The sequence below is a fragment of the Mercenaria mercenaria genome, chromosome 1 (genome assembly GCF_021730395.1).
Source record: "Mercenaria mercenaria strain notata chromosome 1, MADL_Memer_1, whole genome shotgun sequence".
NCBI lineage: Eukaryota > Metazoa > Mollusca > Bivalvia > Venerida > Veneridae > Mercenaria > Mercenaria mercenaria.
In genome coordinates, this window is record NC_069361.1 from 112,644,991 (window position 1) to 112,670,480 (window position 25,490).

Sequence of the window (25,490 nt, forward strand, 5' to 3'; positions counted from 1 at the left end):
TCTTGAGCGATCAACATTATTATCTCGAGCGATCAACATCTTATCTCGAGCGATCAACTTATTATCTTGACCGATCAACATCTTATCTCGAGCGATCAACATCTTATCTCGTGCGCACGACCTCTTATCTTCAGCGATCAACATATTATCTTGAGCGATCAACATCTTATCTCGAGCGATCAACAAATTATCTTGAGCGATCAACTTATTATCTCGAGCGATCAACATCTTTTCTCGAGCGCACGTCACGGTCATCTTATCAATATATATTAAGGACCTTTGTGTGAATTTAGATCATTAGTTAAAACATACGGCTGCCACTGTTTTTGTTTTTGTTACGATTATACTTATAACCGTTTCTCATGTTTGCAAGGTTATAAATTTAAATACGCAAACTGATAAAATAAAAAGGTAGCAGAAAAATCCGTGATGATGCAATGAAATAAATTTAACACCTTGACCGAAAAAATTAGTATGTAGGCTTCGCCCATATATTAAAGAATTTCCTTGTTTTCCCTTAATTCATGTATGCAACTTTTCTGCGCGAATTTATCAGTCGAACTGAAATTTGTTGCTATTCTAACATGCAGAATGCATCATTGGTTATGTTCATTTGATTTTGAAGATAGGATGACCAATTATATGCACTGCTCTCCCAAATGATGTGATAAAGTTGTACATGTACTTGTGGGAAGTTTAAATAACATCGGAATAGGCGGGACCCTAATAAACAACTTGTCCTTATGTTTTACTGATGACCTAAATACACACACAAAGGACCTAAATATATATGAATAAGATGTCGTGCGCTCGAGATAAGATGTTGATCGCACAAGATAAGATGTTGTGCGCACAAGATAAAATGTTGATCGCTCGAGATAAGATGTTGATCGCTCAAGATAAGATGTCGTGCGCAGGAGATAAGATGTTGATCGGCCGAGATAAGATGTTGATCGTTCAAGATAATATGTTGATCGCTCGAGATAAGATGTTGATCGCTCAAAATAAGATGTCGTGCGCACGAGATTTTATGTTGATCGCTCGAGATAAGATGTTGATCGCTCAAGTTAATATGTTGATCGCTCAAGATAATATGTTGATCGCTCGAGATAAGATGTTGATCGCTCGAGATAAAATGTTGATCGCTCAAGATAATATGTTGATCGCTCGAAATAAGATGTTGATCGCTCAAGATGATATGTTGATCGCTCAAGATAATATGTTGATCGCTCGAGATAAGATGTTGATCGCTCAAGATAAGATGTCTTGCGCACGAGATAAGATGTTGATCGCTCGAGATAAGATGTCATGCGCACCAGATAAGATGTTAATCTCTCGAGATAAGATGTTGATCGCTCAAGATAATATGTTGATCACTCAAGATGATATGTTGATCGCTCAAGATAATATGTTAATCGCTCAAGATAATATGTTGATCGCTCGAGATAAGATGTTGATCGCTCAAGATAAGATGTCTTGCGCACGAGATAAGATGTTGATCGCTCGAGATAAGATGTCGTGCGCACCAGATAAGATGTTGATCGCTCAAGATGATATGTTGATCGCTCAAAATAAGATGTTGATCGCTCGAGATAAGATGTTGATCGCTCAAGATAATATGTTGATCGCTGGAGATAAGATGTTGGTCGCTCAAGAAAAGATGTCGTGCGCACGAGATTAGATGTTGATCGCTCGAGATAAGATGTCGTGCGCACGAGATAAGATGTTAATCGCTCGAGATAAGATGTTCATCGCTCAAGATAAGATGTCGTGCACTCGAGATAAGATGTTCATCGCTCAAGATAAGATGTCGAGCGCACGAGATAAGATGTTCATCGCTCAAGATAAGATGTCGAGCGCACGAGACAAGATGTCGGGCGCACGAGATAATTTAATCTTAAAAAAATTAACATATGTCCTAAACAAACCACAGTAATACTTTGTTGTAAAACTGAAATATTTAGTACTGTTGCATCTTGATATGCTGTGGAATAACCCATACTTAACCACTTAGCCTCCGATCTGACTGGTAGAAAATGTTTCGTTTAATTGAACAGAAAATCCAAACCTGTTCATTCCAGTTTCTTGTTTGTCGCCAAGGCTTTTTATCATTAGCAGGCTTTTGCTTTCTGCCAGCTTGTAATCATGAAATGCAAAAACAATCTATTTAGAATATATGATAAATAATATTCAAACGAAGCTAGATATGTACTTATAGAAATCAAAGTGATGACCAGTCTACATTTTATATTTTGACTTCAGTGCAAGGACGTATGTTTATATTAGCTTATGCTATTTTCAGTCATTAGCGCAGACATACGTAACATATTCTGACATAATATCACAAGTCTCCCAATCTAACTTATGTCAAACACATTACTCTTTAAAAATGAATGACTTTATTCATGTACGTGTAAACCAAGATGTTGAAAATTGGACTTACGTAAATTATAACGACTGAAGAGAGTATTCAAGAGTGATATATAGAGGATATTACATGAGCGTTTTTTCATATTGAATTTATTAAACGAGTTGAATAAAATTATAAAATGCGAGGCTCTGTCGAGCATTTTATCGATTTTATTCAACGAGTTTGATAAATTCAATATGGAAAGTCGCAAATGTAATATTCTATTTATCACATGTTAGCCTTTTTTTGTCGAAACGTAAAAAAATCTATTACCTTTTACTATATAAACAAGTCAAATTGACCAACGTCTTTTATACTATAAATGACGTCGACGTCAAAGCTTTCTTAAACTATAGTGTTTTATTTTTATCTAATGGCTTTATTACACTCCCGCTACGTCAAACATGTGATGAAGAGGTATTATATTGAAATAGTGACTTACTATATGATACGCTAAGGTAAAATTATAAAGATGTATTTTAATTTATATTTAAACGCTGAAAAGTCAAATTAATTAATGTTGCATGCCTAGACAATGCAGTTTCAATTATATCATATAAACGGTTGCAAAATCATTCCAATTTCGACTTACTTTCAACTTTGTACACCTCTAGTTCAGTTACGTACATGTTTCCATTGTTTATCTGGTTGGTATTTTTCCCCTGGGCATTGTAACTGTTTCCAATGTACAAGGAGCCATTTAGAGCAAAATAACCTCCAGAATTGTTAACAGTTCCGCTGAATGTATGAAGGTCATGACCTCCTCCAAAAGTGGGACCGTAATTTGCCTGCTTGTATATGCTATTTCCATTGTTATTATATGGAAATTTCACGGGTGTCGGTGTGTTACTATAACGCAACTGGTACAGAAAAGCACTTGTATCAATGTAGTAGCTTCCTGTTGAGTACCAGTCTGAACTCGTATACCCTCCGTACACAGACCCCTGTTGGTTATATAGAACCGTTACAGTAGCTCCCTGGTTGTCACATTTCTGATGGAAGGTTGTAGCATTACACCCATCTCTTGTGATTGCGTAGAGCAGTGTAAATGTTTTAGGACCTGTACCAATCCATTGTTCAAGCTGGTCCATGTCTTTATCTGATAATTTTCCTGTCATTCTACTTATTTTGCGTTACGACTGAAAGAAAATAAACAGTTTATTTTATTGAAAGTAAAAGCATAAACATTGTCATCCATCTCTCCATCTTCAACACGACTGTTTTCTCTAGATCTTGTGCATATATTATCAAATATTTATATTCATTCAAGGTCTGGAGAGAAACTTTCATTCTTACATGTGACCTTATATTCAAAAATCGGAAAACATACTTTCAAAGACGGTCGATCAAATAGAGGCAACATTTTGTAACATTTTTTCATATTAAGTATACTTCAGCTATTTCCGGAAGTAAATAAAATGAAAGTAGAAATGCTAAACTTGAAAACGAAAGCCGCATTTTGGTTCGTAGATAGTCAGGGGTCACGCGAAGGGATCACCCCGTCTAAATGTATGCGCGTGGACTTCTTTTTTTTTTTTTTGCTATTGGGGAGCCAATTTTCAGCACTTTATTACGAATTGAAATTACCTGGGCTTTAGTACAGCATGTCAGCTTTTAATCTATGAAAAAATATTTGAGCTCTGGATAAACAGAAATCCCACAGGGGTCCGTAACGGACCAAGGGTACATTGATAATTTTGGAACTTCATCAAATCGCTCAAAATGTCATTTTTGATGTTGTCTGAGAGTGTCAGTATATGCCTCAGATGTAAGATATAACCGTATTTGAAAGCTGCAGACCTAGACATTTCATAAATATTTTCAAAATAAGTTTCGTGTAATAAATGTTGTTTCTACGGAAGCGTGTAAGGGCCATCAGACGCTAATACGTTTTAGTACGTTAAGGCTGCGGAAAGGATATACATTATACAAAAAGAACATAACAGTAACCTGAGAGGGGCCCTTGTCCCCCAGAAAGGTTATATGAACACGGGAGCAATTAGAAGCAGTTAATTAGCACTGTAACATAGGTATTCGAATATAGCTCTTATATGCTTTTGATGACCACCGACCCATTTGTTGAATCTGGATTTCAGTTAACCCTTGCTCAGCGGCTTTTGTTGCAGCACCTATACGAAAACTATGGCCTTTGTATTTGGTAGTGTCATAGCCTGCGAATGTCAAGGCCAACTGAAGGTGTTTTGTAAAATAAGAGCGAGGTATAGGGGCGTCATTCATAAAGGCAAATAAGGGGCCATCGCTTTCTCTGCGCATATTTAAGTAAACCCAGAGATTATGAATTGGGCACATGATAGGATCAATATTAGCAGATACAGCAAGTGTTTTTGGGGATCCACTACTGTGTTTAAAATTTCTGATTGTGAGGTCAACACTCAATAATTTGCCCGAGGAACCGTGACGATGAAAAGTCACATCTTGCCTTAGTAATGATGGACGTGACGAAGTACTTGTGACCTCACCAACTCGGAGAAAAGCATAGAACATTATCAAGAACATTGCATGCAGCAATGCTCTAGTGAAAGAACATGATGTAATGTAAGGTAAACATCATAATGTTGGTTAGGGATGCAGGGAAGGGTGGGGGGTTTTGGCAGACGTCATTAATAAACTGCTTATAAAGCTCCAGTGCTCTGTTATATGTTCGCCGACTAGACACTGACAAAGAATTTTCTAAAAGTTTGTTGATAGTCGCCCTCAAAAGGCGAGACTGGCTGGTGGTATGTCTATCCGAATCGGATTCTGGTATGGGCAGTCCTTCAAAAATTTCTCCACCTGAAGACGAGAAAGCGAGTCTGCCAGATTATTTGACAAACCAGGCAAATGCCGTGCATGAAATAAAATGTTGTATTTTAAGGTAATAATGACAAAGCGACGAACTTCATCAAATCTTTGTCTTTAGATGACTGTTTATTTATTATGGCTACAACAGCTTCGTTGTCTGAATGAAATGTGACACATTTATTTTCTAACTGCTCTGAAAACAGTTCTACTGCTATAACGATAGGTACTAACTCTTTAAATGTAATATGAAACGCAGTATAGCATTTTGGCCAAGCCATAGAAAACCATTTCGCCCCAAGATAACCGCCAAAACCTAAATTGCTGGCATCGGTAAATAAATGGAGGGACAATGAAGATTGCCAGCGTGTGTCCAGAAAAAATGATTTTCCATTGAACTGATCCATGAATGTACCCCATGCCGTTAGATCAGCTCGTGCTTCAAAGGTAAGACGACGTTTGTGATTTGGGAGTCTGAGGCCAATAGATAGATCAATGAGTCGACGAAGGAAAGCGCGTCCAGGTCTCACCACTCCACAAGCAAAATTTAGTAGCCCGATCAACGATTGAAGTTCTTCTAGTGTGACTTTTTTACGGCGTTGCATGACTTTAAGTGACTCTTTAATTTTTTCAAGTTTGTCCACTGGCAAACGCGCCTCCATGAGGATTGAATCCAGTTCAATACCAACAAATGTTATGGTGGTACATGGTTGAACTGTCTTCTTTGGATTAATAGGTATACCAACAGACTTTGCCCAATCAAGAAAAATATCTAAGCCCAGCTGTGCTAAGTTAGCATTTTTGGCAACAAAGAAAAAATCGTCCAAAATATGTGCACAATGTTGCAACTTGAGTTTATGCACCGCTATCCATTGTATTGCGGAACTAAAACGTTCAAAGAGTGTACAAGAATAAGATAACCCCATTGGAAGTGTCTTATCTACGTAAAATTGGCCGTCTAACGCAAAACCAAGCAATTCAAAATCCTTAGGATGAATCGGAACTATTTTGTATGCATTCTCAATGTCAACTTTTGTTATAAATGATCTTTGACCACATTTTTTGACTAGTTCAATGGCACTGTCAATGGTTTGATAACTGACCGAACAAAGCTTCTCTTGTATACCAGCATTGACTGATGATGTGTCAGGAAATGACAGATGATGAATTACCCGAAATTTTCCTGGTTCTTTCTTCGGGACTAAACCAAGCGGAGACACTTGCAAATTAGGAAATGGCGGTTTCTGAAAAGGCCCAGCCACATGGCCTTGCTTAACTGCCTCAGAAATTTTTTGTTGAATGACATCTGGTGGGTAGTCTAAAGCAGATCTGAGATTTTTTGAGAAACGAAAGCAACGATCACCTTGAAAGGGAACTGAGAAACCATTAGTGAAACCATCTATCAAAAATGTCTTTTCCCCAGTATCATAACCGTCGAGCCAAGTTGCCAATTTGGTGACTTTGATGGGCGTTTGGATGGTCGTTACAGATTGAGGAAGACACGAAACATTACGGGCGTCGCTTCTGGATAGATTGGCCTTTTGGGCCTGTTCCCAAAGGCTGTTTTGGGGCAGTGTCTGACTGTTTACTGCTGGTGCAGTCCTTCCTGGGATGTTGCCGAGAGCAGGTTTGGCAGGAGTGTCGAAAGGGGCATTTGAACCGTTTACATCTTCCAGTGTTATTGTATTGGTAACATGGTTTGCTTCCTGACCCCTGGTTTCGCCCTTTGTTCCGAAAGGGTTGGCGCGAAGATGGTCGATTAACTGTCGTGGCAAGCCTGCTAACCCCCATGCCAAGCGCCTCTGTATACGTGCTGGCATGTAATTCACCAAAGCTCAAATCCGGGTTGTGTTGGCGGAGACTCCTAAATGTTTTATCATAATACAAAGCAGCTTGTTCGCCAGCCCTTTGACTTAAACGTCTGATACTTTCAACGTATTGCATTAAAGGGGACATGAGGTGAGGGTGGCATTCTGTTATAATAGAAACGTATTTGTGGAAGGCCGTGAACCATTGTGAAAGTGTCACAATGGTCCGTTGGTGCACCTTTTGGAGAGCTACCAGTCCACTTGTGCTTTCAACCAACCTGTATGACTAGGGATTATCCGAATCATCTGATAATAATAGTGACATATCAATGTATTCATTTGCCCATATTTTCCCTTTAAGTTTTGGGTCGATACCAAGCAGAAAAGATGGAACAGAAGGTTCATGTGAAATAGAAGTACCTGCATTGATAGTAGGAACAAATGGCTGAGGTGTGACGCCTAAACTGTTAACAGATGCTGACCTAGCTGCAGTGTCGGCAATTGTATTGGTCCCCCGACGGTGGCGGAATCGCACCAGCATTTGCATAACTGGTAGATGGTTGTGATATCCCGTTGTCATTTACACTGGTATCAGGTGATGCCACTACTGTATTGGCATTTGCATCAGATGGTGACAGTGTCCCGACGGCATTTGAGTTTGTGTCTGACGGCCTTGAATCCAGCATGGGAGGACGAATTAAATTCATCGTGTCCAGTGTCTCTACTACCGCTTGAGCGACTGTAGGGACCATTTCTCCAACCACCTCTCGAATCAAAGCCCGATCAGGAGTATTTTCTGCTTGATTTTGGGTCTGATCAACCGGATGGCTGCTGTCATGGGAAGGTGGATTTGGTGCCATTTCTGTCGATGCCGACAACTGAATATTTGCGGTTCTCTCCCTTTTTTTAGCAGATGATGGTGTATTTTTGTCCTCAATGAACCGCTGTGGGCGCTTACGATGCCTTGACGGCGGCATGACCCCTGGAATTATGATAGATAAAATTATCCAACGTAACCGTGTTCAAAAATTCCAAACAATATTGTCAAGGCAGTTAAGTACAGAAAATACAATACGAAGGGGTATATAATGAACAAAATGTGTGAAAAAAATTTAAATAAAATTAACATGCCAAACTAGCTGGGAATTGATGATAGAAAATAAACATATGTTAAACATTTTTGGTATCCTCCCATATACCTAAATAAAGCTCTTACTTTGGCACTTCTCCTCTATGTTAGTGGTACATGCACTAGCGGAAAGCGTAACAGCATGACTTTATAGCACACATTCAATACACATGACCAGATAATAGATTCTACCTGATCAGAGTACCTAAAGTAGAACTTTGCATAATGGAATAATAGCACAGACCTGCCTGATAACCATGCAGACAAAATAAAACAAAGTAATTCACTTAAATGTATGCATATTTTCACAAATTATTATGCCTTGATAATAGGTCCCATTTAGACCTCTGTTCCCAGTCCTTCTGGAACAACTATATAATAAAATGATATGAATTTCTACTTCGGAATGGTCCCAATTAGACCTCTGTTCCAGTCCTTCTGGAACAACTATATAATAAGATGATATGCATTTCCACTTATATAATAAAATGGTATGCATTTCCACTTTGGAATGGTCCCAATTAGACCTCTGTTCCAGTCCTTCTGGAACAACTATATAATAAAATGGTATGCATTTCCACTTCGGAATGATCCCAATTAAACCTCTGTTCCAGTCCTTCTGGAATTATTATATTATAGAACAATATGAAATCCCATCCTGTAATTTTGGTCCATACCGTCTGGATTATAACCTAACAGCTTGATGCGTATCGTTTGTATTAGAAACCATTTATGTTAAAAACCTTCCTTTACAAATAAGGCCTACATGTATGCACTCATTGTTAACGCGAGACTGGTTCCCATATGGCACCTGGTTCCCATTTAGAACCCATATCCCAGACTGACTAACAAAAATTTATAAGTGATATACTGTAAAATATCGCTTGTCCCAGTCCTACTGGAACACTGCCATATAGTCTAAAATTTAATTAGTCATACATGTCAGAAACTTATAATCAATGCCTTAATACAGAATGAAAATTCCATACACAACTTAATAAAAGACAAACCGGAATAACCATTTACCATGAATACACAGTAGCCTTCGCATTTGAACATCCAGACATGTTTCTTACATACACTATAACAGTAACACCATGGTCAATCAAATTAATAGTATCTAATAACGCGCTCATTCAAGAATAGATAATGCAAAGAATGAATTCTTAAAATCTGTTTAAAAATATGACCTATCAAGAGCAGTAATTGTTATATAAACCAATGATCCCGATTGCTTTTCAATTAATGTACGTGGTAAAATCTCTAAAGCGAATTGTTTTGAAAGACAACAATAACTGTATATTCGTTTTAGAGTTTGTTATTGTTGGAATTTACAAGATAATAACTAGAATGTCTTCATAAGCTATTTAAAAAGTATGTGTTTTTGTGAGGATGATGTAATCATCATCATGTTGCTGGAGGTACATTGTTGTGGAGGTGTTCAGTATTACTGTATTTTGGTGGTATTCCGGTAGTATGTCATGCTCCGATATTGTAGTAAGTAGATTACCTACTGGTGATATTTTTAGAAAAATAATTACTGGTAGACATAATATAAAACATTAAATTTAGAAATTTTTGCAAGAAAACGATTGAAAATCAAGGTGAGATATAACGAATCCATATAAATTTAAAATCAGACCAATATGTAGCTAACTGTATTCTCACATTTGTTAAATTCACGAAACAAAATCTTATGAACGTGCACATGTCCTAAACTTGCAAAAATGGTTCAAAAATGTGAACAGTGTAAGTCGATGTTGCTTTTAAAAGAAAAATTCATAAACATGAAAATAAATAAAAATGGAAAGTAACACTAAAAGTAAAATTAGGGTATGAACCACAACAGTATCTGATTGTCAAAATAAATTAGTGCTGTCACAGCTGTCAAAATAGTAATGTAGCATGCATTATCTATGTAATATACACTAATTAGATGTCCTTCGATGTCTTCCGTAAATTGCATTGAAAATAAACTATACACTAAATTTGATAAACTGTTTCAGGTACTTGTTGTAATTTAAGTACTAAGTATACAAGAACCTATGACACTACCATACAATTAGGTTAGTTGAACTGTTATTGTCTGTTTGCTTGTATCACAGCACCCCTCAAACTTCTGAAGTATCTCAGATTTCCCTCATCATTTAAGTGAACACCATCACGAAATATGGGGACCTCGGGAGCTGTCAGGCCATGCATGGTCCAAAAATTCAAGTTCAGCCGCTGACAGTCATTTCGCAACATCTTATTCACTGCACGGGCACGAATTAAATAATCTACCTTGTTTAATCCATGGCAACGAGGAGATGGTCTCGGCAAAATTTGTACAACTGTCACTGTGTATAAATTACACCGCGTTTTCCATGTGTCTGCTAACGATAGAATTTTTGACGTCAAGGTATCCTCGTCATATAACCTGGAGTCTACATCATTTCCTCCAAAATGTAGAAGTAAATGTCTTGGTCTAAACCGGGCGATAGTACTTTCCCAGCGAGTCGTATGGGTTGAATTTGTCACCTTTCCACCAGAAATTCCAAAAAAGTATACAGGGGGATAATTATCCAGGTTGAACGGGTTGACAGCCCCGTGTATCTGAAATAGGTATCTCTGCCGACCAAAGATATGTGAAGTTCCAAGAATCAATGTACAGATTGTTGGTTTAAGTGTGGCGTTAACGAAATAATTACAAAACCCGGTACTGTATAACTAGCTTGTCTGAATGTGTGATTAACACTGCAGTAAAAATTCTGTCACTGTATTATAACTATAAATAAACTGATAAATTCAAACGAATGATAGTCACTGCATGATAATGATGGATTCCAACGATAATCCGTCGATATATAAAATATTTAATTCATGGGAGTGTCCCAACATCTTGAAAAAAACTGTCATTCCACTTTGTTTAGTATTGTTACGTAACGAAACAGCTAAATGTCGAAAACAAACTGCAGTTTCACACATAAACCAACCGTAGGAAATTGTCTATACACTAAATATCACTGTCCATTGAAAGAATAAACGTAGAAGAATCATAAGAAATATGTTTCAATGTTGTAACTAACCAATTAATGACGATGTAAGTCAAAATGTTTCTGGTTTGCAAAAAACGTGTTTAAGAAAATGGCGTAGGTAAGACTGAATAAAAAACTGAGTGTCGTCCCTAATCCGGATTCGACTAGCTTAGGTTATACTGCACTAAATTATACTGCCCAACGCATATATAAAAAGTAACCTAGTCTCACAGCCATAAAAACATTTATTTACAATAAATAATATTTATTGCAAGGGTTTGTTACGGGGTACCGAAGGAAAACTGTCTTTATATAAACGGAAGTTAAGTGCGAATTCATATGACCCTGGTGCAATTCCCGACTCTGACATGTTTAACTGATAAATATTTTTCAACAAAACCTTGTGTTCTAAAGCTCATAACATGACCAAGCTTCAATTTAAATGAAAGATCATTTTAAATTATTGTACTTGCATATGTGTCACAAAATGTATAGTGATATTAAAATTACATATAACAACGCGGTGTACCACATAAAGAATTATAATGCTTACTTATAATCAAAAAGAATACTTAAAGAAGATTGAATTTCAAATATAATAATTTATTTTTTTACCGGAAAGTTCACAAATCATACCAAAATGTTCATGTAACAAATATATTATTAAAATACTCACGTTTTCTATTCAGCAGAAAGATACACCTAATACGCATGATAAAGATATTTACACGAGTGAGTTATGTAAACATAATCATATCAGACATTATATATGCACATCTTTTCCTATCTCTAGATTACATATAAACTGAATAAACTGAATTTATGTATATCTCGCACGTTTAAATTCTACATGTAGCTCTTGCTAAATTTTCAAAAAGTCTCACACTTCGGAGTTCTCGATTTGCAATTCACAGTATACTATACATTATACTATGGTATAACATAATTCATTTTTCATTTTTCATAATTCGAACTTCACAGTAAATACATTACAGTTAATTTTCCATACATCACAGTTCACATTTCATTCTTCACACTTTATAATGCAATTCACACTTACTTATTTGCACTTCGCGTTTTAAGACTTTTAAAAGAGAATAATGAAACCTTTTAGTGCGAAATGGTGAAAACCACTGTTTCAATGTGTTTCATTCTTAATATCATTACGTCATATATTTTAAATAGCGATGTTCAACAAAAAGCTATTGCAAAATTAGAACTGATGACGTATTTGATGAATAATAAGCATACATCTATCAACAGAACTTTTTTGGTATAACCACCGAAACTTCCGTAAGCCAGCTTGTTGTCTGTCTGGAACATAGATTGCTACAACTGCTTGATCAGAAATAAATCAAAATTTTAATACATTATAAAAATCTATTAAAGCGTATGTTCATGTGATCTAAACTAAACCTTTTGAATACTTTACGTAATGTATGATATATGTAGCACATAATACAAATGCATCGGTAATTCTATGGAGATGCCATATACACCCAATTAGTAAATTTGTAAACAATACAAACGCCATTCAAACATACAGGCTTTTATACAGACACACTAAAGCACACTGACGCGAGGTCATAAGTTGGAGCTAAAAAGCGTAACGCCAGAAAAACGCCGTTTTCTTACATACGCTAACGTTTACTTAAAGTCATATAACGTTTCTATTATTCTGTTTATCATGAATGTTTTATATAAACGAGAAAACATAGATCTTTCTCATTCTTTTTCTTACTTTTCATATTTCATATTTTACACTAAAATATTTTACGAACATAAGTTTATAATGTTCCTACGTATCGTAATGCGCATCGTGTATGTATGTATGTCAACGAGTACAAATATTTTTTAAAACAACAGATACATGTACATTAATTTTGCAGATCAAATGACCTGATCATTATAATTCTAAACATATCTTTGCAATTCAAGTCTCTCGAGTATTTTCAAAATTTTATGATGGTCATCTTCGGAAATATTTAAGGATGTATGAAGTTTTGAAGAAGTTTCAATTACAAAAACTACGGACGACGAAGGCACGAGCGCAAAATGTTCATTTATCAATTTTGTATTTTTGTGGTAGTACTGGAGAGTTTTCATAGCATTTGCCCTTTATAACATTCGTTCCGGACTTCCAGGTAGTTCCCCATGTGTCTGTTTCGTCATTTTGTAACACGTAGGATGCAGTCTCGGCACGTACTAGATAATAGTCAAATTCGGTATCGTTTGTCCAAACAGCGGATATTGTTCCTTTGTTCACCATGTCGGATATATGTAAAGTATGACCAACGCATTCTTCTTCACTGGCGCCTGGTGTTTTTTACTGTTTTCGAAACAATCGTCTGTGACACTCCTACAATGTTGTTATTCTTACATCTGTCAATACGACCCAAAATACAACTGTGGCACTCATAACACGAAAGACTTCTTGTATGTAAATACGATTTTTCAACATGGTGGACAATTACTTGGTGTGTTGATCTTAGCTAGAGTTAAGCTAGAACTTGAGTAAGTACATCTAACTATGAATTTAGTATAGGTATATTTGTATGGTTATGTAAATATATGTAAATATGTACAGATCTATATTTATATATGTGTGTGTATGTATATTTGTATGTGTTGGTATAAGAACGAACGAATATGTTATGTGTTTGAGATAATATACAGTCGTCAAATTGCTCATTTTATGTATCACTTGTAATGTTGTATTTTCCAACTGTTGCAGTTGCTGCTTATTCATAACATGCGACATCTGTGTTTGTCGAATGAGCTTATTTTCATGTACATTTTTTTCTTATATTATTCTCTCTATATTTTCTGTCTGTTCTGCTTGTCCAGCGTCTTAGGGCCTACGATCATAAAAATGTATTACGACCAATACGCCGCTACAAACTACACTTTCTACATATTTCTATATCCATTTAGGTAATGAATGAGCTATGTGTCTATCGAGCGGCAATAGGTCTTTTTTACAATAGTACTCAGAAAATTAAGGGAAGATGTCGTTTTTACTGCCAGCCAATTCTAACCATTGTTAATGCCTTATTACAAATGATACGTGGTACCTTTTGTCTAATAAGACAAATAATGACAATAATTTTTCTTAATTTTGTTAATCTACAAAATGGAATTTTAGTATCATTTGGAACTATCCATGCTGCTATCAAAGAATTTATACCAGCAGACGATTATTTGTTTTTGAATGTTGAATATGTTTTTATCTTGATAAAATTATTGATATTATCAGGTGATGATGAAGTAATTCCTGGTCCGATAAACAATGAGAACTGTCTGTCGGTCTTTCATCAAAATATGAGAAGTATCAGAAACAAAATTGATTTTGTAAGAGACAACTGGTTAGATTTTGATTTGCTCTGCTTTACCGAAACTCATTTAGATATTTTAGTTGACATAGAAATGTTGAAGTTAGAAAACTATAGTGAGCCTTATCGCAAAGATAATACCAATCATTCAGGAGGCCTTTTATTATATGTCACAGAACATCTTATATCTAGTAGAATGTTTGATCTTGAAATAAATCTACCTGAATCATTGTGGGTTAAAGTAAAATGTCGGAATGAAATATATTTAATCGCTACAGTTTACAGACCGCCTAATGCTACTGTCGACTTTTGGGAGAGACTTAATATTTCTATCGAAAAAGCTTTTGATTTAAGCAATAAAATCTTGATTGTAGTGATTGTAGGTGACATCAACGAGGACCAACTAAATTTGAACAATCATAAATTAAGAGACATACTAATGTTAAACGACATGGTTAATGTTATAACAGAACCAACGCGAATAACTCCTCTGTCTACAACTCTTCTTGATCCGATTGTTGTTTCAAATGATATTTCAGTTTTGCACCATGGTACATTTGATACTCCGCCAAACATCAGTGATCACTTAGGTACTTTTATCTACATTAGATTTGACCGACCCTCCTCAGTCCCGTATAAACGGCGTGTCTGGAATTATAAACGTGCAGATTTCTGTAAATTAAATGATTTGATTAGAAATACTGACTGGTCATTTATAAATGCAAATACTATTGATGAGGCGTCATGCCAATTTACTAACAAATTTATTGAACTTGCGAAGAACTGCATTCCAACCAGTTATATCACAATAAGACCCAATGATAAGCCATGGTACGACTCTGAAATTCGTCGTGTGACCCGTCAAAAAGACCGAATGAAACAAAAAGCTCTTACTACAAATAATATATCTGATTGGAAACAGTACACTAAATTACGCAATAAAGCGAGTAACTTAATTAAGCACGCGAAAGAACAATTTTTTAATAACTTAGAATTTACTCTTAATGAAAATAGTTCAAGCAACCCAAGGTTTTATTGGAAAATGGTGAAAATGCTAGTTAAACAAAACAAAGGTAGTGAAGTTATTCCTCCCCTTGAATTATACGTAAACAACAACACTTTATATTTTACATCTGATGAAGAAAAAGCAAATTGTTTGAATGATTTTTTGTTTCAATCTCTACAGTCGACTCTTCTAAATCTAAACTTCCTCAATTTACATTGAAAACTAGGAACATACTAGAAGAATTCGTGATAACTGAAGAAGAAGTTACTGATATTATATCAGTTCTGTTAGTTAATAAAGCGTCAGGCCTGGATGAAATTAGTCATAGGATGTTAAAAGAATGTAAGAATACTATTAATAAGCCATTATGTATGTTGTATAACAGGTCACTATGCGATTGCGAATACCCGAACATATGGAAGTCGGCTACAGTTATGCCGCTTTTTAAAAAAGGTAACAAAAATACACCCTCCAACTACAGGCCAATTTCGCTTATCAGCTGCATCGGGAAAATGATGGAAAGAATCATGTTTAAACATTTTTATAACCATTTACATCTAAATGATTTATTATACACAAAGCAGTCAGGTTTCATACCAGGTCATTCGACAGTGTATCAGTTAATAGATATTTACAATCAAATTTGTCAGTCATTCGATTCTAAAATACCGACATGTATGGTGTTCTGTGACATATCAAAGGCGTTTGATCGAGTATGGCACGAGGGTCTGATTTTCAAACTTAAACAAAATGGTATTAATGATAATCTATTGCTATGGGTTAAAAACTATCTTAAAGAACGTAATCAAAAAGTGACTGGTCCCAGCAATGGCTCGTTGAATTCAATCCAAACAAAATACTGAAGTAGTATTTTTTACCTTAGGATCAGAACGCAAACCTTCATTGATATTTAACAATGTTCAACTCGATTTTGTCGAAAGTCATAAACATTTAGGACTGACATTTAGATCAGATGGAAAATGGCATGATCATATTAATAACATTATCTCATCAGCATCGAAAGTTCTTGGATCTATGCGAGCTTTAAAGTTTAAAATAAATCGTAATTCACTAAACCAGATATATATTTCGTACTTGAGACCCATATTAGAGTATGCTTCTGTTGTATGGGATGTGTGTACTGAATATGAGAAGCAATCTCTAGATAAATTGCAGTATGAAGCTGCGAGAGTTGTTACGGGACTAACCCGATCTGTCTCCATTGAAAAATTAATAACAGAAATAGGCTGGGTTTCATTAAAAGACAGACGTATTATTCAAAAACTAACTACTGTATACAAAGCAAGACAAGGAAAGCTTCCAGATTATCTTGCTGATTTATTTCCTGGAACTGTATCCGAATCAAACTCATACCGACTTCGTAATAGCAATGACTACGTGACATTAGCCCGCCGCACCCAGATATATGGTTCATCTTTTATTCCATCTGCTACTTCTCTATGGAATAATCTTGAAATAGATATTAAAAACTCAGACTCATTGAATATTTTCAAAACCAGATTGAAAGCGAAATACAAAGCAGATATAATTCCTAAATATTTTTGTATTAGTGACTGAAAATTTTCTGTATATCACGCACGCATACGCAACGGCTGTAGTAACCTGAATGCTGATCTTTTTAACAATCATTTATGCAACAATTCTTCATGTGAATGTGGTCATCAAAACGAAGACGCCAATCATTTTTTCTTTAACTGTAGAAAGTATCAAACTCAGAGAACCGTCTTGTTTCACGAGACACGTAAATTTCATCCGCTAAACCTACAAACAATTCTGTTCGGGAATGATCGATATACGGAAAATGAAAACACGTTCATCTTTCTACAAGTTCAAAAATATATAAAACAGACATGCAGACTCTAATGACACTTTCTTATATATGAAAATATCTTAACTAATAGACGGCACTTCAAAATGCTGGACAAGCCCCAACTCTCTCTCTCTCTCTCTCTCTCTCTCTCTCTCTCTCTCTCTCTCTTCTCTCTCTCTCCATTAAATAATTAACAAATTATTTCAATATTGTTAACACAACTTCGCATATTTATTTTGTTTTCTCCGCCTAGTTATATTATGTTATTTCTATTGGGAAGGGCCGTTTACTGATGTTGTGAGAACTTGTGGCCCGACCCATCTGCTTATTTTCTTGGCTGTACATGTACATTTTTGATGTTTGTTGTTATAAATGTAAATATTAATAAGCAATAAAATATGATTAAAATAAATGTTGATCTTATTCCGTTAATAGGTTTGTAGTTCCTTTCTGTTTCCCTGTCAATGTTTTCGCAGTACTTAAAAATTCTTCTTTGACATTTGCTTGATTTTGTTTCTTGCAATGTACTATTTGCAAACTCGTAGAAACCTCGGGCATTTTGAATGACTGTTTTTCCTCTCAAAATTTCTAAATCGGCCTGACGCTTCACAAAGCCCCCTGCCGCATCTTGGAGTCCCTTCGCTTGAGAGGTCTCATAGAAATTGCGTATGATGGTACAATACCCCAAATTAGAAACTGATGAGCAATTCACCATAACAGTTTCTGCTTTAGTACTGTGCTTCGAACCCGTCACAAAACTCGTGCATCATGTCTACCTGATACGATATAGATCGCAGGTACTCTGCAATTTCATTCTGCACGCGCTCCGTGAAAATGTGATCGTGTTTCTTGTCTGGGGAAACGACAAAAAAATGCTCAAATATAACTTTCGGATTATCTGGTGTGCTACTTATCCCGTCTATTTCTAATATAGCGTGTCTGTACGGTAAAGTTACATGAAGAGAAACCTCCGTTTTCTGGAAATAACTGGACTGAACTTCAACCTTTTCACTACATTGGTAATTTTCCGAATAGTCATGAAAGGTAAGACAATGGTTAACTGGCAGAATCTCCAGTAAACTAGAAAATTGTTTTTGTTGCCACTTCGCCCTAACATTGTGTGCTGGGAATGTTTTTATTAACTTCTTCATGTATGAAAACATTTCACCTGGTTTTGTAGCTTTTTTGTCAGAATAAGTTTTCCGGTGTTACCGCGTTTAGTTTCTATTTCTTTATATTCAAAAGCTTCCCAGTTCACGGTTGGAGCATTTTCCTCATTTGACAATTCGTTTTAATGAAAAATACCTTTCTGAAATTCCGCATTTTGGACACTCTCTATCAAGACATGACTTTCTTTATCAGGTTTACACAAGGTGTCATTGCACATATCGTACATACTTTCATATAACATATAATTGTCGGATGACACGTGCGTTTTGCGGAATTCCATACACGTACGAGATACTGATTTCATTTCTAGGTGATAGCGGCAACAGCAAGTCACACGGTTCTTTGCCCTGGCTTCACGAACGAAATATGGTTTGCATCTTTCAATTGTCCTTTGGGAAATATTAATATCCGGGTACTTTTCATTGAAATCAACATAGGCTTCAGTTTGAGTTTTTCGCAAAATATATACCTCGTGACTTGAATAGGCCTTAACGCCAATTCTTATACGTTTTACATCCTCTTTATTACCGGTTGGGAGTGAAATATCTGGAGAAAACCAGAAATCATGGATGTTTTTCTTCGTTTCCTCTGTTATAGATGTTTTTTCTAGTTTTTTTCTGTGTGTACTTAAATCACGAGGATTCAGTATGAGATACATGCGTACGGACTCGATGACCCTTAGACACGGTTCTGGCAGAAATAGATAACTTTTGTGCAAGTTTAGTTTTACATTTATTTTTTGTCACGGATTCACCACAAACTGAGGCCATTAAAGAATTAACCTCTATCCTAAATTCATCCGATCGTTTCTTTTTTTTTTTTACTTTTGAGAGAATTTCTTATGTCTTCGATAACTGAATCTGATAACTTCCGGTCACTGATGTCGTCTGGAGGAGAGACTATGTAAGATTTTCGATGTGACTGGACAGCCGGTGGTCTTGAACATTGTAGATAAACAGCAACAGTAGCAGCGCGTTTTGATGGTGTTTTCGGCAGTGCATTTTTCAGTTTTTGAAGAGCACTTGATTTGTTTTGTTTGTTTGAAAATTTTGAAATTTCTACATCAGCAATTTCGGATTTTCCTTCAGCCGCCATCGACGCTGATACTCTGTAGCCTTTGTTCTTTTCTCTTCCTTTAAAGCATTTATCCGTTGTCTGTATAAGCGCTTCCTGCTTGCTTCCTTCGATTTACAATACTCTGAAAAGCGAAAGCATAACTGAAGCTTGTTATGACAAGAAATGTCTGAAATAGGTATTTCATGTACGCGATTTAACACTTATACATGTTTCGTGCAATAGGCTTTTAAAAAAAGCTTGGAACCAAACCAGACGCCGAGTAACTTAGCATCTAAGGTAGGACACCTCTAAATTCTTATCATATTGAATGACATTTAAATATTTAAGCAGACCATAGTTTGAGCAGACGACAGTTTTCACAGCATACCCTTATACCATTATAGAGCTTAAAATACAAAGAATCCAAGTTATAACTTTTTTTCTTGTTTTCATTTATATATAAACTCATGCTATTTTTAAAATTTATTTTTGTTTTTTACAGACAAACTTAATTTAATATTTCTAATCAACCCAAGGGCAAAGGGAGACAACGGAAAAGAGAATCAATTTTGAGTTAAAAATACAATTCACATTTCGTGGTGTATAAGAGATATTATACTTAAGTAGTCCCTTTATATACTCAGCGTCACTGAAAATTACCACTCTATTGACCCTTATATTTTGAAAATCGCACTGAACTGTGTTAAAAGCACAACGCGTCGATGTTTTTGACCCAACTGAGTAGTCACTGGTGTAAAGATTTGACAAATTTAATGAACCCCATTTGAGTCACGGCCTGCACGTGCAAAATGACTTTTCCGAGCAAAGTCGACATGTATGCAAGTTTTATCGCAAATCATTCATCTCACTTGAAAGTTAGTGGATAGACTAAGAGAAAAACGTTCAAAACCAGAATATCTATACTAAGAATGTCATATTTAAGTGACGCTCAACGTCATCAGACCATTAGCATGGTTGACGCCGGACTTAAGGTAGAACGCGACACTTTGCGAACTTTCGAGTAGCGTCTTGAATTTTTGCATGTGTAAAGTTGACCATATTTCAAACAAGATGCAGTTTATTTTATACCAATAGAGCCAACCAGTTTTTGTACACGAGACGTCAAAGTTGACCACCAAAGCACGTTTTTGAAACTGACGTTGACGCGTACCCTTGGCAACTGGTACGGGTACTGCAACGGCACCAGCCAACAAATTTTCTTAAATTATACATTATTCGACGAGAATTAATTTTTCCTTTATGGTGATGTAAAAATCATTGTTTTACACCGACGAATATTTGAGAAATGGAAAGAAAATCGCCGTTTTGGACTAAAAATTGACGTTCAGTTTCGCAGCATTTTTCGGCTTTAAATCAGCATATTACAAAATCCCTGAATTAAATTTTTGATTTTTTTCAATAAACGGTGTTTAAAATGTATACCGAATCCAACAGACAAATAAAACTAGGGGGTCACCGACTTAGTTTTTTTGGTACATATGATTTTATTTTCCCCACCCCCATGCGTAAAATGACGTCGCCGCGTATCCTTGTCAACACTGTTACTGGTACTGTGACGACATCAGCAAACAAATTTTCTTAAATTATACATTATTCGACGAGAATTAGTATTTCTTTGATGGTGATGTAAACATCATTGTTTTACACCGACAAATATTTGAGAAATGGAAAGAAAATCGCCGTTTTGGACTAAAAATTGACGTTCAGTTTCGCAGCATTTTTCGGCGTTAAATCAGCATATAACAAATTCCCTGAATTAAATATTTGAATTTTTTCAATAAACGGTGTTTACAATGTATACCGAATCCAAATGACAAATAAAACTGGGGGGTCACCGACTTAGTTTTTCCGGTACATGTGATTTTATTTCCCCCACCCCCATGCGTAAATTTTGTACCATAATTCGACGTCTGCAGATACGTTTGAGACATCATGATTTGGCCATTGTGTTTAGCTGCACCATTTGAGCCGTGCCATGGGAAAACCGACATAGTGGGTTTGCAGCCAGCATGGATCCAGACCAGCCTGCGCATCCGCGCAGTCTGGTCAGGCTCCATGCTGTTCGCTTTTAAAGCCTGTTAGAATTGGAGAAACTGTTAGCGAACAGCATGGATCCTGACCAGACTGCGCGGATGAGCAGGCTGGTCTGGATCCATGCGGGTCGCAAACCCACTATGTTGGTTTTCTCATGGCACGGCTCATTTAATGTTTTACTGGTTCCTAAAGAACATTTTGTTCCATGGCAAGACGTTTTTATATAAACAATGATGAAAACGTATTAAAAAGTGAAATCTTAGTACATTTCAATATATTATATAACATGCCACTGGTGCAAAAAAAAATCCGAAGCGTTTGGTATCTTTAAATGGGTCAAGTAGACTCAATTCGCTATAAGTAAGGAGGAATGCGTCTAAATTCAGAAGTTATTGGGCTCCGCTTCGACATTTTGTTTAATTTAAAATCCAGCATATTCCTCATATAATGCGTATTTTACATTTTTGATATTTCTGTAACTTTTTTCTCCGCAAACATTAGACGTCCATTTTTGATGAACCGTGATTTCTCGTCCGTCGGAGTGTTTTCGTAAATCGGTCTGATCAGTCAACAAACATCTGCATTTAAAATGGTATATAATTTGTGGTGATCATTGAGTTTTGAATAAAAAATATGCTTTAATCTTGTCTAATGTAAAACCCAAACAATATAATTTGACTAAATAGTAATATGATGATAAAACTTTATTTGATTGCAATGAGTATTTGTTTCTGTAAATCTTCATTTTAAGATAAACTCTACTTTTATATCAAAAGTAGCCTTTAAAACTCGGTTACCGTGGGCGAAATTATTACGCTGAATTATATTACTCTACCCCTACCCAAGATACAAATACGTAATTAAACGGTTTCTCGTATGTCTTGTGATCAATTTTGAACCTATTTTAAGAAGAATGTAGTCAACAGAGTCGTTTACAACTTTGCAAGGATTTCTTGAATTTCCTATTAAGTTCATGATTATACATAATTGATACACATGACATTGCAAACATTTACAAATATAATAAGAAAAATTAAAGCCCTAATATCGTTGGAATAAACATCACAAATCTATTTAACTTTATTATAAATTTTACGTATTGGAAATATTTCGATTGTTTTGAGAGTAGTTAGACACCCCGATTTCAAATAAAGTGCAGCCGCGGGGAAACAGAATTGATATTCATTGTACGGAGGCTGCTGCTCTGAAAAGGTTAATTTATTAACAACGCTAGATAGAAACACCATCCTTTACAAAGAGGTTTTAGCTCTCCAGAGATGTGTTTAAAGAAAGGTTATCCTTGTATTCATAGACACATAATAGAAACATATTTCATATACTCTGCTAAAAATGATAAATATTCCATAAAATAAAAAAGAAAGAAAACTGTTTGTTTTTGGTTTAGCGCTGTTTTCTGTTACGATAGGCGGTTAACCTAACCAGTGTTTCTCAACAAGTAACTTTCAACTTCACCACATAAAATCGGAGGTGGAGGACGAATGATTTCGGACAAATACCTTCTACCAAATTGTCACGCCCTACCCAGGGATCGGAAAAGCGATTCATAGAACTGAGATAAGCGGATACGGTAAAAGAAAGAAACACAGAAAACAGTGGTTGTGATGGAAACTCGCTGTAACTCATCAGCGGTTAAACATGTATAATTCTATGTTGTAATTATCTATATGAGCGACTCAAGAATCGTAACACTGTACATAGGACCGACGGTTCAAACTTGCTGGTTTTGGTTTCGTATTTTCGAGATACTATGATTTGTACCAATATAATTTATGTATATGTGTAAGATTTTATTTTTATTTATTTTTATTTTAATGAGCATCTGAGATTTCAACATTCAGAATGAAACAATTTTCAAACAATTTAGCAGTTTACTCAACAGAATTTTATAAAGCTACGCTTATGCGTTAATGTAACATTAGGATAGTATTCGATACCTCTTATTGAGCCGTGTCATGGGAAAACCAACATAGTGCATTTACGACCAGCATATATGACACTGGGATGCGCGGGCGGGCGTGCGTGCGTGTGTGCTTATGGAGGAAAAGGGATAATATCAAGAAAAACTTTACTCTCGTGGAGGGCAAACTTAAAAATATATGAAACTGCTGTATAATACTGATCTATGATATTTTACAATAATTACGCTTTAACTTTTCTTTCAAATGTGAAATCTCCGAACTATCTACACAACTGCATATGTATAAATTCTTCATTTTAGCAGTGTATTACAACGGAAAACTTGTTAATTTGGTACTTTGAATAAGAAAAAGATTTTTAAAAAAATCATTATCATATAGAAAATATATTAAAAGTGGTTTCCAAAATGACTGAATTATGATGTCTCGAACGTATCCGCAGACGTCGAATTATGGTACAAAATTTACGCATGGGGGTGGGGGAAATAAAATCACATGTACCGAAAAAACTAAGTCGGTGACCCCACAGTTTTATTTGTGATTTGGACTTGGTATACATTTTAAACACCGTTTACTGAAAAAATTCAAAAAAATAATTCAGTGATTTTGTAATATGCTGATTTCAAGCCGAAAAATGCTGCGAAACTGAACGTCAATTTTTAGTCCAAAACGGCGATTTTCTTTCCATTTTCCAAATATTTGTCGGTGTAAAACAATGACTTTTACATCACCATAAAGGAAATACTAATTCTCGTCGTATAATGCATAGTTTAAGAAAATTTGTTCGCTGGTGTCGTCACAGTACCAGTAACAGTGTTGACAAGGATACGCGGCGACGTCATTTTACGCATGGGGGTGGGGGAAATAAAATCATATGTACCAAAAAAACTAAGTCGGTGACCCCCCAGTTTTATTTGTCTGTTGGACTCGGTATACATTTTAAACACCGTTTATTGAAAAAAATCAAAAATTTAATTCAGGGATTTTGTAATATGCTGATTTAAAGCCGAAAAATGCTGCGAAACTGAACGTCAATTTTTAGTCCAAAACGGCGATTTTCTTTCCATTTCTCAAATATTCGTCGGTGTAAAACAATGATTTTTACATCACCATAAAGGAAAAATTAATTCTCGTCGAATAATGTATAATTTAAGAAAATTTGTTGGCTGGTGCCGTTGCAGTACCCGTACCAGTTGCCAAGGATACGCGTCAACGTCAGTTTCAAAAACGTGCTTTGGTGGTCAACTTTGACGTCTCGTGTACGAAAACTGGTTGGTTTTACTGGTATAAAATAAATTGCATCTTGTTTGAAATATGGTCAACTTTACACATGCAAAAATTCAAGACGCTACTCGAAAGTTCGCAAAGTGTCGCGTTCTACCTTAAAGTTCGTGAAATTGGACGTCGTATGGGCTGTTTACACCTGACAATCATGAAACTGGTAAGGAGACTTAATCAGACAGGGTCTGTGAGTTATACACCGCGCACAAGCCATAAAAAGGTGAAGTCAATAATGTATAAAAAAAATAATGAGGTTTATATATTAAGTGGTAACTTTTCAGTGACGCCCAGTAACAAACAAACTAACTATGCATTATTGTATTTCTATCAAATGACTGCTTACACCTTATTATAATCCCCGTCTAGACTGATTTCAATTGATATCGGTGGTAGCGTCTTGCTTGACACTCTCGCTATGCCACTATGCCACCTTGTGTGGATCGAACCCGGAAACTCTCGGGACTAAAAACCGAACGCACTTACGCTGTGCCACGGCGGCTCCAAGAGTCATGAAATAAATGCATGTACTTTATTTACATTATGTATACTGTCGTTGCTGAACGAAGACTACTAAAATGTTTACTTCTTGTTAATTAAATAAATTTTTTTATCTCAGTGCAAAGTTTACCCTTTTTAGTAAATGAGACATGTGACTGTTT

General features: G+C 35.8%; 1 protein-coding gene and 1 pseudogene across 3 annotated transcripts in view; both read right to left on the minus strand.

The window, feature by feature from the left end:
• Positions 1 to 11,962, minus strand: part of LOC123526313 (interferon-induced protein 44-like) — a 31,297-nt gene extending 19,335 nt beyond the window's left edge. For 2 of the 3 annotated variants that reach the window (XR_008366639.1, XM_045305409.2), the window contains exons 1-3: positions 11,840 to 11,962; positions 3,003 to 3,549; positions 2,069 to 2,136 (exon numbers count right to left, since the gene is read on the minus strand). Coding sequence is in view for 2 of the 3 variants with exons in the window: in XM_045305409.2 (XP_045161344.2) it covers positions 2,069 to 2,136; positions 3,003 to 3,528 (594 nt within the window). In the remaining variant the exon portion in view is untranslated. Of the gene's footprint in view, positions 1 to 2,068; positions 2,137 to 3,002; positions 3,550 to 11,778; positions 11,813 to 11,839 lie in introns of those variants that run through there. The other variant, XM_053520768.1, reaches the window with a different exon arrangement.
• A 1,219-nt stretch (positions 11,963 to 13,181) lies between these two features.
• On the minus strand, positions 13,182 to 19,160 carry LOC123563608 (uncharacterized; annotated as a pseudogene).
• Positions 19,161 to 25,490: the final 6,330 nt, after the last annotated feature.